Genomic DNA, 16413 nt, shown 5'->3' on the forward strand with positions numbered 1-16413 from the left:
TATTATGTCAGCGAGGCTACGTTCACAAACAATACAAAGGCTTAACGTGTCGCCACTCATATCAGGATTGTTGTATGCTATACATACTGTGTTATAATAAAAACCAGCAAAATAATAGCTTAAAAGTACAAGGAACTATTTTTTATTAAGATAATGGAGTTTCTATTAAGGCGCCTACTCAAACGTTAATAGCAACGTGTTTCGCTTCTGCTATAAAATGTAATATTATAGGAGTTTGCCGACAGTGTGGTCCACAAGTTGTTGGATTTGGCACGGATACCGCCAATACCGGCATTCGCATTCATTTTATTTCATTTAATTACTATTGGCATTGCTCAAACAATACAATACTCATTGGCATTTCTTTAGATATACGAATAAGGTTTTAGACACCTTGTTTGATGTCCGTACTTTCTTAATTTATTATTTTAATTTTGACAATATATAAAAACTTTTTATCGGGAGGACATTACAAAATCCTTCTTGGTATTCATGCGAAAAGTTACAAAAAGAAAAATAAATATTCTGTCTTTCACGAAGCAAAATTCTTAAATTGTAGAATAATGAAGTCCCGTAACAAATATAATATCAAATGAGCACAAAAATCCGCCAAAATGGCGTACCTCGCTCTCCTCTGGAAAGCGCGAACTATAGAAAAATACAGACTGAAATATGAAAAAGAAAAAATGAATTCGATAAATTCCAAGACAGAATTACGGAGCACTTTATATCAGAAATGGACGGTATACCGTGATGATTCGCAGAAGAAAATCGAACAAATTTACAGAAGCTTGTGCCCTGAGGGTTCGAGACTTGCGAATTCATGCACTTTTCTGAAGGAAAATTCAAGTTTTATTTTAAAAATTGTGATTGGTATCGTCGGGGGAATATTGACATATTCCCTTTATACTGTCTTCGTTTGTCAACTGTCTGTATGGACTGTTTTGGGTTGGGCCATTGGTGTGGCAATAACTTTGGGCGTCGTTTTTAGTTCCACAGTCAGGTTAGTACTTCATATACGTATTATTATAAAGTACTAGTAGTAATGTAATGCCCAAAACGCTACTCATAACATTTATTTTTAGGATAACTACGGGCCTAATTATTATACCCCCAGTAGATAGCCATAGTTTTCCAGTACCCACTCAGATGAACTCGAATGCTGGCACTTCACATGGCGTGTTGCGTGTTCGCGACATTCGCGTATTTGATGTATTCAGCCAAAAACGATGATGTGAGGAGGATTTATTCGTTTATATTTGCCATATTTGCTCGAATAAGCCAAACACGCAAATAGGCAAACATGTGTATCGCAACACAACAACAAATAAGACAAATACCTATTTGCGTTAACTATCACATGGCTCATACTATGAGCGAGCCATGTGATAGTAGTAAGTTCAAACACATTCGCGTTTTTCTGTTGGCGTGTTTGTGATGTTTGGACTTTATACGAATATTTAGACAAACATCGAATTTGCTACGTGAACACGCAACGCCTTGTGGACCGCCTTGAAATTAACGGAAACCGAAGAACTTCGGTTTCCGTTAATTTCAAGAATGCATTACTAAGGTTAAATTAAGTTACTTTCTCAAAGACACCGGTATTGTAATTAACTCCATTTCGGAGATAATCAATAGGTAATTTATTTTTATCTTATAAGGCCCTTACACAGTGTAGAGATAGCAACACGCGGGCCAATGTACAAACATCTATCGGGAAAGCGTCTCTTCTTTATAGAAATGTAACGAGGTTACAGTCTATGAGCTACGGCGTAGCATTCGTAGCACCATTTTTCTAGCAGTTACACTACACGGGATCGGACTACACCTTCACGTGGGGTCATTCTTGAGTAGAAATGGGTAGGGGTGAGTAAATACTGAGTATTTACTCAAAGCACCCGATAAATACTCGTATTTACTCATTAGTAGCCAACTCAAATATGGCTCAACCGGCGATCATGTTCAAAGTATTTTTTTTTTGTAGGTACTTCTTTCTACGGCTAATCTCCCGATATTTAACAATATTTTTTTTTAGCTCTGTTTCTAAACTTATAGAGGGATAAACATTATATCGGCTTTTAGAAACGGTTTTTTTTTTTTCAAAAGCATTCAATTTATCAAAAAAAGTTTTTAGAAACATTTCAGTTACTTTTAAAGACCCATTCAATGATGTGCAACACGTATATTGAATAAATACCGAGTATTTTCTCAATATTCACTCACTACCCATATCTATTCTTGAGATTTAGTCAGACTTCTATAGTTATTGAACTTCCTTGTAATTAACAATAAAGTTGTGTTCAGAAATTTAGAACACCTCGTACGATTAGATACTTCTACTCCTGTGTTAACAACGTCCTCATTTTTCAGATGCCTGGTTTTTCTGTTAATACCTGGACTCTTCTCACGTGTCGGCCGGTACACCTTGGCCTGCTACGCTTTGGTTCTCATCCTCACTGGACCAGCCACCAACACTTTGAAGAACCTGGATACCCTCTCCGCTTCCTTGGCTTGTGGGCAGGTATGTCTTAGTAGCAAAATATTGTTTACAGTACATATGGGGCTACTTTATAGCACTAGTGCGAGAAGTAGCATATTATGTTACTGTGTCGAACATTTAAAGGGCCATATGTACTGTAAAACGTTGTACGATACATGTGCGAATAGGTAATTCGCAACTCGTGTCGATTTAAAACACTCCCTTCGGTCGTGTTTTAATTTATCGCCACTCGTTTCGAATTTCCTATTTTTCGCACTTGTATCGTAATGTACTATTATTTATTAACAAATATAAAAATATATAGACGCATATACAGGATACCCCTCGTTTTCTCCCCTCGACCCTATCGTTTTGTAGTTTGCCATCTCGTCTTCGGTCTGTGTGCACCCCGGCCTGCACCATCTATGGTTTTCCGAGGGTCCCACTCTGTAACCATTTTGGCTCACGTTTTCGGGTGCATGGTCATCCAGAAACGAAATGCTAGTCACGCACTCTGCGGTTTCCGAATTTTCTACCATGAACGCTTCGAGTGTAGAAAGTAATCCCTGCAGAGGTTTTCAAGAAACTAGTCGTATAAGTAGTTAAGTATGGAGATCTTCATTAAAGCTATGTGCAGATTTTACAAGTTTTTTTTCACCTGTCTCGTTGTCTGTCTGTAATCAAATCTTGCAAGTTAAATTTGACCCACTTCCCGGTTTCCGATGAAGCTGAAAATTTGCATACATATGTAAGTCGGGTGACAATGCAATATTATCGTACCATCGAGCTGATCTGATGATGGAGACAGGAGGTGGCCATTGAAACTCTGTGACAGAAAAATACAGTGAGCGATAAAAGCTTGTACCAAAAATGAAATTTTTGCCCAAAACTTATTTAGACTTAGCATTAGACGCTTCAGGAGGCCTAGCCAAGATGCCAAAAGTTTCTGCCGTAGCGAACGAAACGCTAGCTAGTGTCTCTTTGTCGCACTAATGTGGAAGTAATGGAAGATAAATATAGAGACATTACTGTTTCGTTCGCTACGGTACAAACGATTGGCATCTTGACTAGACCCGCTGGAATTCGTAGAATCCAAAGGCTACAGTAACCGCCAGCTATCAGGTGGACTGTTATATATATGTTTCCCACCTACTCATGTGCCGCCGGAATGTTCCCAAAATTGAGAAATTCCCATCCGGATTTTTTTTCCAATTAGTAATTTCCCATTTCCAATAAAAGTTTCGTTTGTTTCCAAATAAATTTCTCTAAAGTTTCCGAGAAATTTTAGAAATTTTCCGCAACTCACACTCGAGCAAGTCATTCCAACCGACGTGTAGGAGTAAAACCTTGCTTCAAAACTTTTATCGATTCGTCGAACCTGTATGGTTACTATGGTTCAAAGCAAAATGTGTGCCTAGACTGCAAAATTACGGTGGTCGGTGCGATATTAATTAAAAAAAAAAAAAAGTTTGTGTATTATTATTTAAACTTTATTGCACAATAAAAAGAAGTACAAATGACGGACTTAATGCCTTAAGGCATTCTCTACCAGTCAACCAATACCAGTCTACCAGTCAGTTGTGTAGCACCTACACTTAAAAACAATTTTTTTTCATAATTAACTTATACATTTTTTCCCCTAAACGTTCTCAAAAATAAATTCACTCTTGCGAACACAATAACATTATCTATTTCCCTTTATAACAGACTTACATAAATAATACTCACAGTCACAGTAGACTCGTAAATATCAACACCACTTAAAAGGTTCATGAACTAAGGTCATTGTACAGTCTGAATCATAATAATGTATACAAATTTCCACCTTAATTCAAGTACATAAGGTATAGAAGTGTATACATGTTTGTGACAGTGATTTAATATTTTGCTAATGCTATAGAAATTTTAGATTTTATTCAGGACGCGTAGGAATTAAGTGAGGGTGGGGTGGTTGACCTCGATTTGTCTTATTTTGAAGCATTCATTAACCTCTACAAAATGAGGGTTTTGCGGTGATAATATCTAACTTTCTGGCTAGGAAAATTGAATGAAAAATCTTTATTTTCAGGCAACTATTGCCCCATACATAGATATAATTGGGTGTATTTTTGGAAATACATTTTTGGTTCATTTTTCTGGTCAAATTTATTCTTTATATTTTGACATAAGAAACACCTTTGAAATAGAATGTGAATGATACATAAGGCACCTGTTGTAAGTAATTATGTTTTGGAAATTGAACCAGGAATATGACGTCTGTAACAGGGAAGTGACGATCTTAGCAGGAAGGTTTTTCGTTGCTTGGAGAAAATAACCATCACCTAAAATTTGATAATTTATTGAGTATTAATAAGAGTTTGAAATAATTTGGGTTAGGAAATATGACGATTATGGTGATGCCTTTATAAACTAGACTACAATTTTAATACAATGTAATATTAGTAAATAAATGCACTAATTAAGGATGCACTTAAATCTCTAGTTTATACTTTTTTGAGCCATGTAAATGAACTATTTTTGCTATGTTTGTCATTTTCCTGGATAATAAAACCAGGATAATGACGCCAGGATGATAAGTTGGTAACGCCAAGGAATGCTTTTTACGACTACGGTTAAAACATATAAATATTGTACGTACACGAAAATAAGAATAATAGGATCTTTTGAATAGTAAAAAAATATTTGAAATACTGACATTTTTGGGTGCTTAATAATCAATCTAGGAAATGACGTTTTACGAGGACGAAAATACATCGCTCGTCTGGCATACCTCATAAAAATTTATAGATTCACTTTCACTTATTTTTCTGAGTAATCACAAATAATGTTCTTATTCATAATGTCTCAAAAGAAGCGTTGGTATCTTTGGCTAATTAAATATTAACAGGTATTTGAGAGAAGACTTATTCAGACTATACGTGTGACAAAGACATAATGGCGAACCAGCGTTTAGATAAAGTATTATTTTCACTAAATAATGCATAATTATATGCGAAATTTAATTTTAAGTTAATACCTTATTCTAACAACTCGAACATTTATTGATTTATTTGCAAACTAACTGATATGCCTGCAAAATGCCCCCTCAAGTGTAATGTCATGATGGCGATAGCTCGAATTAAAATACGTAGATAGCATTAAATTATGCAGTACCCACGAGTAAATCGATATAATATAACCATCAGTTGTCATGACGTTTTTCCTGAGAATACACATATTGCTGTCTTCCATTTATACTGATACTAGCAAAGCCCGCGGCTTCACCTGCACAATAAACACAAAATAAAAGAAAACAACAAGAGCAATACTAAAACAAAAAAAAAACAAAAAGCATCAATTACACCTTCACTGCCAGCAATGCGCTCACCGTACAGTCAAGTGTAAAAATATGGATGTACACATCTTACTCAAAAATATGTCCCATAGCATCTTATTCCAGTGTAATAAGAGCGTGGTACCATATTTATGAGACGATTCTTTCGATACATATTTTTGCACTTGACTGTACAGTTAGCGATACAAGCTCGTACCGAAAATGAAATTTTTGCCAAAAACTTCTTTGTTTTGTACCACAATATTTACATTTCTAGGCTTTCGTAGTTGCCTAGAAACCTTTATAATTTCGCCATGCCCGTCTGTCCGTCCGTCCGCGGCTTTGCTCCGTGATCGTTAGTGCTAGAAACCTGCAATTCGGTGGGTATTCAGGAATCATGCATGGTGACAGACCGGTAAAATAAAAAGGAGAAAAAAAAGTGTATATGATTAAAAAATCGCTTTAATCCAACGAATAAGGGTCTCCAAAACCGTTTTTTGATAAAGTTATTATATTCGGAAATAATCGCTCCGAAAAAAAAAATGTGTCCCACCCTCTAATTATTAAACCACGGGTGACGAAAAATATGAAAAAATCGTGAAACATAAACTTAATAAATACTTTCAATGAAAAGTATAGCAAACATGATCGGGCCAGCCGTTGTGTAGTTATTTAAAAAAATCTTTTTTTTTAGTAAAAGCGCTGCGAAAGGCCTTCCTTAGTCCCTTATGCTTGTTCTAATAACATCTACGAAACCCTACACTGAGCATGGCCCAACATGCTATTGGCCGATTTTTTTTATTTATCCTCTAGCATCCCACTCGTCCCAGAGGCCTATAAATTTACAAATCAAAATTGCATTTGTCTTGGGGTAAGTGTTGACGTATGTACGGCTAGATAATAAAACCACTGATTCACTTTGTTTTTCAACGTTCTAGGAACATATAAAGTCCAGTGTTAAAGAGATCAAGGAATCAAAGGAAAGCCCGTTGAATCTGCTCCAAGAAACAATGAGCGGAACCATAGAGAGGGTCCAATATTTGGCGACGAAAATGAAGAATATGATGGTGAGAATATATCGCCTGGCCATGAGTATAGGTGAGTATACATTTTTATATACTATACCACAATACATTGTGTACCATAATTGTATTTGCATGCATTTATGTATGTTCTATTACAAATAAAGTGATTGCTTGATTGATTGAGTCCGGTTATAATTTAGTGTAGAAATCGTTAAGTGTGAGCACTGAGAGCAGTACCCCTAGTGTAAATAAATTCGATTTCCAAACGTGACGTACGCGTTTGCGTTTAGTCTCATTTTGTATTGGATTTCGAAAGAGCGCGCCAAGCGGGACGTTTTGGAACCTCAAAATCCTATACAAAATGAGACTTAACGCAAACGCGTTCGTCACGTTATGATGTCGATCACAGTTACACTAGGGGTACTGGTCTTAGTACTTTTTAAAACTCTTTTTTGATTTCGTTCCAAACAAACCAAATATGTAGTAATTTGTATCTTTACTGGTATCATTTCGCTTCCACTCTCCAAAAAACTCTCTCTTGCATATTATGAAATTATTTTAAATTTTAACCCAATCTGTTTCTGTTGCACAGCTCACGTCCTCCAATCTTCTTTGTCCTGGCTAAATTACATCGAACTAATCTGTAACGAAAAACTAGAAACACCATACGAGCACTGCACCAAAATCCTTGCCCAAGGAACGAAAGATTGCTATAAGGAATTCCCGGAACTCTCTAACCAGTGGGATTGGAAGCTGATTGTTCGAGCTGTGTGTTTTAATCTGAGGCCTGCGGAACCGCTATGTGTGGTTGGAGATTTTGCTAAGGGAAGCATTGTTGCTACTGTCAAGAAAAGTGAGTCCTTTGTGTCATTGTGGCTTTGAGTTATATTTGCAGCCTTAGCACGTACCGTGACATTATCTCGATTGGAACTTTCTAGATAGATGGAAAGAATACTCTTTATTATTAGCATATAATTAAATATACAAGTTAAGGAAAAACCATACAATAAAGATGAAGAAGCAGACAACAGCGATCTCTTCTAGACAACGACGTTTGGGTAGGGGAAACAGCGAGTTAATCAAAAAAGTAAAGTAGTATTTGCAAAACGGCTATAAAGCCAATTTCCTAGTGACCCAATTACAGTAGTGTACAGATATAGTGAATAATCCTTTACCATCATATTTTCACGGAAATGCATGAACGTGTTATGCTATTTCAAGACAATCTTAGTACAAAAAGTACTGAGGTTGACATGACAAATACGAACGTTTCCAAGAAAATACTATGGCAAAGGATGGTTCACTACATCTGTATTCCGTCAATTTTAATTTTAATCTGTCAGTGTAGCAGCTTTATGATTATTAACAAATATTAACCTAGACTATAAAACTCGATCGAGTATTTTCAAGTTTCTAATAGGTTTTACTTGTACTCAACTGTGTACCTAAAGGGAGTATTAAGTACTGCAATGTTCTGCCGCCAGAGTGCAGCACTAGCACCTTTAATAAACCATAGAGTAACTTGTATATACTGTGCCTTAAACTTTGTAACAAGTTTTCACAGATACTAAAATATGACATTGATGCATCAAGGCGGTTTGTTTACAAAGAACCAACCGAGAAACGCAAAAATCGAAATTTAATTATCTGCCTTTTCATCGCTCGAATATGCAAGAGTGATAGAGAGGTTAGATGACGAAATTTAGATTTACTTGTTTCGCGGTAGACCCAATTGTGATGGATTGTGGTAATGGCGCCCCCTACGCGTTTCGCGTAATATTCCCTATTGTTCCAGAACTAAATACATACTCAACCCGCGTGCAATCCCTGCTCTCCGTCGACATCCACATCCGCCGTTCCCACTCTTGCTGCAACGGCAGCCAGCCCGTCAGTCAAGCGGCTGCCGGCGTCATCACCGACCTGCGCAACCGCGCTGACACCCTGCTGGCGTGGCTGTCGTGGACTTGCGCGCTTACTGGCTTGTTCCTGATGCTCATTATACTTAGGTATGTCTGTCTGTCTGTCTGCTTGGCTGCCTGCTTGCTTGCCTGTGTGCCTGTCTGCCTTTCTGCCTGTCGGCCTGTTTGTTTACTTTCTACAAAAGTTTACTTTCGAGATTTTACACAAGTTTTAAAGAACTCTTAACAACTTCAAGAAAACTTAAGGCCAGACCAGACGGCATCAGTCAAGTCGGTCAATTTGATCAGAAAATAAATTGGCGTCTCCAATTTAAGCACCAATTTTAGATTTATGATGATATACTCGTATGAGCGCTCTAAATTTTAAAAAATTGCGCCTTATAACTTGCAATGTACACTATATTATGTAATGTTTGTACGGGTCAAATCCTGCAAGATAAATTTGACCCACTTCCCGATTTCCGAACACTAAGCTCAAAAGTATAGAGAATTTCGTACATTGACCCGCTTGTTTAAGGTTTTCGCGGTTTTCATCGATTTTTGACTAGTTTTGAGTCGTTACTCCTACATTTGCACTATAGATATAATTCTAAGCCAAACGGCTATCGATTCTTCAATCTTTTATCTCCATTTTGGTCTGTCGGATTTTGAAAGAAATGAACACTAATTTTGTTTATAATATTTATAAACTGTCTAAAAAAACAACGTTTTTCGTTACTTGATTGCTGTGAAGGATTTTACATGTTCAAAATCTACACATTTGGGTGCGTCTTTGGCGTCTCTAAAAACTGGCCAGAGATTTAAATTTTAAACTAATTAACACAAAAGTTATGGCCAGTAAACCAGTTTTTTGGCCTAAAATTGTTAACTTTGATGCCAAATATCTCGAAGACCACTGTCTTTCTATCCCATATTTACTTCAGAGTAAACTTACTTTGAAGTAAATATGGGATACTATATTGCTTACAGCCGTTGCTGTTAATATGATAAGCAGCGCTGGAAGTCGCCAGCAACATGCTGAGATGAGGTCATTTCGTGACACTTTACTGTCACTATGTTCTCTTTTATGTCTGTCTATTACTGTTTGTGTGTTTATGAATAAACCAAATTCTATTCTATTCTAAAACATTAGAAAACTAATGGACTCATATTGAAGGTCATTGGCGTTAGGGAGCCCCTTAATTAGCGTACCCACTTAGGTACTTTAACTGTAATCTTAACGGAACAGATCTTACGCTCAATTTTCTTCAATAGTTTATTTTTAGCGCTCAAAAGACTCTGTTGTTCACTTGGCAGTCTTAAAGTGGTCTTTTATTAAAACGTTAACGTCATTTAAGTGCATCTCCTTTGTAAATTGACATCATGTGATACGTCATTACAGCTGTCAGAATGGATGGACTGCAGACAGTAATCTATTCCGGGTCATAATTTAAACTGAAACGGGACTTACAGGCCAATTCGGACGTGCGCTGAAAATCAGAAAGCAGAAATCATCACATTTATTCGTGATAAACTATCATACAAAAGTATAACACAACAAGGAATTTTAAACATAAAATAAATAAATTACCAAGAAATTACTGAGATTAGGATGAAATTTGAATCATATATTTATTTACAGTACATATGGTGCTACTTTACCGCACTAGTGCGAAAATTAGCATATTACGTTACTATGTCGAACATTTAAAGGGCCATATGTACTGTAAAACGTTGTACGATACATGTGCGAATAGGTAATTCGCAACTCATGTCGATTTAAAACACTCCCTTCGGTCGTGTTTAAATTTATCGCCACTCGTTTCGAATTTCCTTTTTTTCGCACTTGTATCGTAATGTACTATTACAGTACATATGGTGCTACTTTTCCGCACTAGTGCGTAAATTAGCACATTATGTAACTATGTCGAAAATTTAAAGGGTCATATGTACTGTAAAAAGTTGTACGATACATGTGAAAATAGATAATTCGCAACTCGTGTCGATTTAAAACGTTACGAATTTCCTATTTTTCGCAATTGTATCGTAAATAACTATTAGTTATCGTGCGTCTAGCTCGCCAACGCCGATACTTACGAACAAATAAGAGCGAACTGCAACGAAACAAAAGTTTCCAAAAAAACAAAGAAAGCTTCCATTTCGAAAATGGAAAAACTTCAATACGCAGTGGCGGATTAACCGAACAGCAGAAAAAGCATATGCTAAGGGCCCCGCGCCTTAGGGGGCCCCGCGCACCGACCATGCGATTTCGGCATGCGGAACCGGCCAAGTTCATGTAGAACTCGCACTCCGCGGATCCTGTACTACCACATTTTATTTACAGTGTATTTTTTTCATAAGTCAGTAACAATATTGATCAATTATTATTATTTTATTATTCTGTTTATTTTTCTTTATGACGATACCAAATATAAAAGAATTTTTAGGCTTACGCAAAGACCAAGAGCAGAGTTTAGCAGAAAACCGAAGGTGCAGAGTGTCTCAAAACTTTTGTGCATACTAAGCTGCAGGAAACAGAGCTCGGAAACGAACAAAAGAAGATACTGTAATTAAAAACATTAGTGAAAAGCAATGAAGGATGATTTATTTATTAATTATTATTTCAAATAACAAATTGCACCTTACAGCTAATGCCTAATTATGATGATCAGCTTTGAGCCCGTAGTAGGCCAAAGGAGACGCTCCTCTACAGCTGGCCGGGCGCCCAAAAATATGCAGAGTTGCTGCAAAGCCGTGATACATATGATCTAATTGTCAAAATGTTATAAAAAGAAAACAGCGGGGCCCCTATGCAGGGCTTTGCATTCGCATATGCCAGATGTAAAGCCCTACATAGGGCCCGATACCCAAAGCATCCCAGCAAGTCGCACTTTCGAGCAAGAACGAACAAGAGCAGCAGGCGAGCCGAGATCACATTGGTCCAATTCCAAACTCTGTTCTCCTACAATTCAGCCTTTGCATGGTGGCGCGCCGCGATAGAACGCTCCGGGCCTCTGCCCTTATACAGAGCTCGGCCTACGGCCTCGTTCACACTATAGCATTGGTTTCATTCTAGGCTCTGCTTTCCTGTAGCTTGGCCTTCAGCTTCGCACGGGAACGCTACAAAATCGGGTGGTGGTTTTTTGGCTCACTTAGCCATTAGTTCCCACTTCTTAGGTCCAACTCACTTTTCACCTATTTTTACAAGCTTTTGTTAAACTTAATAATATTGATGTTGTTAAACAGTATCTCTACATGCTTTTATTTAACTTGCAATCCTCGTAAGTTGTTTTCAAAATCTGCAAACCATCTGCAAACTAGTTTTATGACCATTTGTCAAAATTTGGCAAAATCGATCTGATCTGATGATGAAAACCGAAGGTAAGGAGGAAACCTATATAGAAGAAAGGAACTGTGATAAAATAACACAACTTCATTAAGATTAGGCTATTTTAAAATGGCTAAAGAAAAAAAATTGCAATTCCTTAAAATAAATAAATAAGGAAAATACTTCGGATTTTAAATGACGGGCGCGTCTTCGTGGATGACACGAACTACAGACACAAAAAAAACATTTCTTGTGTAGGGGCTCCGTTAATGTTTCTTTTTATTTTATATTTATTATTGTTAGCATTCAGTCAAAATAGGCCAAACGGAGGCTATTTGTAAGTATCATTTACATTACATTACAAGCATAAGGGAGGAACCTTTGCAGCGCTTTCTTTGTACGTCTATTTAGTAAGAAGAGAAGATTTTTTGCAATAACCCACAAGCGACTAAACCGATCATTTTCGCTTTAGTTCTCATTGAAAGTATTTATTAAGCTTTTGTTTGATTTTTTTTATATTTTTTTGGCCCATGGTTCACATTTTTTTTTCTTTCGGAGCGATTATTTCCGAAAATAATAACTTAAAAAAAAGGGTTTTTGGAGACCGTTATTCGTTTTGAAAGACCTTATCCATCCATACGCTACACTATCATCAAAGCAAAAAAAATCAAAGTAAAAACATTTTGTATGGGAGGTATCCTAATTTTTTTTTGTAGTTTTTATTTTACCCGTTCTGTCGCAATGCATGATTTATGTATCCATGCCAAATTACAGCTATCTAGCACTAAAAATAACGGAGCAAACCCTCGGACAGACGGACATGGCGAAACTACTTATATAAAAGTTTCTAGGTGACTACGAAACCCTAAAATATACACTGCATAACATGTTAAAAACTAATCGAGAACGACTCGAAAAAAATTAAGACATCGTAAAAACTTTGTGATGGTACTGAATCCTCGGGGTGCGAGTCCGACTCGCTCTTAATCTTTTTTTTTTCAAACCAGGGGGCCCCTCGAACTATTGTGCTAAGGGCCCCGCGCCTTCTTAATCCGCCCCTGTCAATACGCATGCAAAAATGAGCAATTTCGCAATTATGGAAATTTTCGGATGACATCAGTAATAGGTAACTCTTAATTACCTAGTTAATAGAGTTCATCACGTAACCTATGTTTCTTTCAGAGCAAAGTACTACCTGCACATGTTCAGAACGCGATCTCGATTTGACAACCGCTACGTGACAAAGGAACTTCGAGAGCTGGACCTGAAGAGGCAGAGGCAAGGCAGGGAGACGGTCCTGCCTCTGAATACTAGGGAGAGGGCTAAATATGTTGCGGTAATTATTTAATCACTTTATACTTAAGCTATAACTTCATAATGTAATGCGGATGTGTGTGTTATAACAAATATTAGTTCCTGAGTTATGGACAGGGCCCGTGCATGTCATGCCGTTGACGGAAAAATGACGTCACGCTACATAGAGTATGATTCCAATTAGTATATTTGTAATAATTAATCAGTAACCTCTTCAGTTAACTGATGTAGATACTTGACAATCAGTACAGAAACATCTAACTGACTTTCATCTTATTGTCACTCAACTAAATAATAGATTGTTAGTTTATTAAATAATACATATTTTTGATTGTTAACAGTATATTTCATGTAATAAGTATTTATTTTCTATGCGTCAATACGTTAGTTATCAAAATTTGTAGTGTTGTAATAAAACTCCGTATATGTAAAAGTACGGGCCTTGGATATGGATGTTTTTTATGTACTTATCCAAGTATTTATACATAACTAGATATTATATAATTATGTAGTCGTCTAGCACCTACAACATAAGCCTTTTTGAGCTTACTGCGGGACTGCTGCATAAACAAAAGTCGACCTGCTTTTATTACTACTTCGTTTACTTTGCCTCTAAACTTGTTGACCGGAGTTAGCTAAGGTCACCTTGTCAGCTTGGGAAATATCTCAAGTTATCTCCAAATGTTGTCCTTTACAGTGAACTTTCAAAATGGCGGAGCCACACATTTATTGAGTTTTATACTATGCTCGCGACGTCTACAGGTCCGAGGCTCGAAACCGATTTTTAAAATACCGATTTATTTCGGTTTCCCTCCGAACTTTTATAAGAACGCGAACGTTTTAAGAACTTTATTGGAACCTAAACAAACCGGTTTATTCGACGACCGACGCAACGGCCGTTCGGCCGGGTGGTGTGCCACGTAAACATAGACACCGACTAGGAAGATACCGGTTTTTAATGTTCTAAACCGGTTAATTTGACAAGAACTGTTCTCATAAAAACTGTTTTAAAAATAAGGATTTATTGAAACTGAAATAATTGAAATTGAAATAATTTATTAATGCATGTCACCACAATGGGTTACATATATTAGCTAAAATTTCTACTCTAGTAGTCTCACCAAACTCTACCTTTTCAGGCGTACATACATTTCAGGACGACACACACACACACACACAATCACATTATATAGTATCGATTTGAAATCTTTTAACTTAATTCTATAACTAACATAAATAAATTAAATTATATTAAAATTAAATTAACATATACATTTTGAAATTATTAAACATTAAGTATCATTTAGGAAGTCATTTATACTATAATAACATTTTTGTATAAACCATTGTTTAATTAAATTCTTAAATTTATTAAAATTACATTCCTTAAACATGTCCGGTAACTTATTATAAATGGTAATACACATACAGTACGCATTTTAAGAGGAAAGTGCTAGCTTGACCGCGGGCTTATATAGTTTGTGCTTGTATTGCTCCAAGTATATTATTATGTATATTATACATAACAACGGTTTTTCGAGTGAAACCGAAATTAAAAGGTTTTGCGCCAAGTACATAATAACGGTTTGGAAAGTTAACAGGTCACCGAGCCACTAGTGGTATCAATTAGTGAGTTTTGGTAGTCGCCTAACGATATATTCCGTCGCTGGTCCATAGTAGGAAATTCCACTGTGGTTAAATTCAATTCGTTTTTCAGACCTCGTCGATCCGCTTGCTCCCTTCAGAGAGGATGTACCTGACCAGATCCATAGTGTTCATGGTCATCACGACCCTCAAGCTGATGATCCACATGGTGGCCGACTACAGCCTTTATTGGGTTTTGATGAACGTGCGGTTCCATGGCAGTGAACAGAACAACTTTCAATGTAAGATTTTTGAGGGAAAATTGCATGAAGAAGGCAGTTATGAAAGAGCCAATTGATGATTTCGGTAGTTTCGGAGCAAATGTTGTATAAGCTAAATGTAAAATTTACAAGGTGACGGGAATTTATTGTTCTCACAAATAAAATTGCACTCATAGCACCCATGCTAAGCTAATAGTTTTGCGGACTATACATCGTTCCGAAATTGCCAAACAAATACAACATCTGGCCCCTTTATGCCACTTTCCCCCTACTAGTACTTAAAGTATTTTTTCCTATGAACCTTCTTAGGTACAATCGGTATTCTAATGTTATACTATAATCACGATCTTTTTCGATCCTAATAGGACAAAAAAGTTTCCTAAAATTTCCATCGCATTTTTCTTTCCTTCCATTCCGTTAACGTCATACAAAGTCTATAAAAAATGGTAACAAAGTCCAAACAAAAATCTTGGGACACTCTTATTTGGATCGAAAGAAATCATCTAGTTAGAAGAACATAAAGATACCCAAGTCTGAAAAAAGGGAAGCGTACAACTTTAAATGCTTCAACAAAACCGCAGATAATTTCCTTTTAATTTATTTCAGCTACCAATCGCACAGAGAGAATCCTAGTGTCAGGCTCAGGTCCTCTGGCCGCGACGGTCCGCGCGCTGCTGGAGGCACTCAGTGTGCCCCTCATACTGCCCGCGACATCCACGGCGGGCTGCCTGCCCGACCCGCACCCGCCGGACTTACGGCGATACGCGCAGATTGGTGTGTTATGCTCTCCTCCTACTAAGTCCCGATGTCCTTTAAAAATGACAAAATCAAATCGAATTTTGAACTATAATAAAATAAGAAGGATCCAAATTCAAAACTGCAAAAGGGGCGTGATTCTGTATGACTGTGAACGGACATATGCGTTGCTGGTAGTAATGACAGTGAATGTTTTAGGAAAAAGACGAGTTTCTAAAACGTTTTTGGTATTTCAGAAAATTTCACGGGTGACAAAAGAAAACTTATATTTTAGAAATTAACAATGTCTTTCCCTGTACAAAATAATACTTACCCATACTTAACTGAATAAAAAAGTTTTCAAAAATTTTCCGTGTGGCATTTCCGCAATTTTGGGAACTTTCCTTTGACAAATCAGTAAGGAGACTTGAAATTAAGTCTTCCCTGCCTACA

The 16413-nt window shown here is 36.8% G+C and overlaps 1 protein-coding gene across 6 annotated transcripts in view; it reads left to right on the forward strand.

Annotated features, from left to right (window-relative positions):
* Nucleotides 1-75: 75 nt before the first annotated feature.
* The window catches only part of LOC133529677 (uncharacterized), a 40236-nt gene continuing 23898 nt past the window's right edge, over nt 76-16413 (forward strand). For all 6 annotated transcript variants that reach the window (XM_061867448.1, XM_061867450.1, XM_061867451.1 and 3 more), the window contains exons 1-8: nt 76-1003; nt 2374-2524; nt 6734-6893; nt 7413-7673; nt 8616-8826; nt 13229-13382; nt 15078-15246; nt 15832-15999. In XM_061867448.1, the coding sequence (XP_061723432.1) occupies nt 615-1003; nt 2374-2524; nt 6734-6893; nt 7413-7673; nt 8616-8826; nt 13229-13382; nt 15078-15246; nt 15832-15999 (1663 nt within the window). In that variant the 5' untranslated portion in view covers nt 76-614. The remainder of the gene's footprint in view (nt 1004-2373; nt 2525-6733; nt 6894-7412; nt 7674-8615; nt 8827-13228; nt 13383-15077; nt 15247-15831; nt 16000-16413) is intronic.

Source organism: Cydia pomonella, chromosome 21 (assembly GCF_033807575.1).
Source record: "Cydia pomonella isolate Wapato2018A chromosome 21, ilCydPomo1, whole genome shotgun sequence".
Classification (NCBI taxonomy): Eukaryota; Metazoa; Arthropoda; class Insecta; order Lepidoptera; family Tortricidae; genus Cydia; species Cydia pomonella.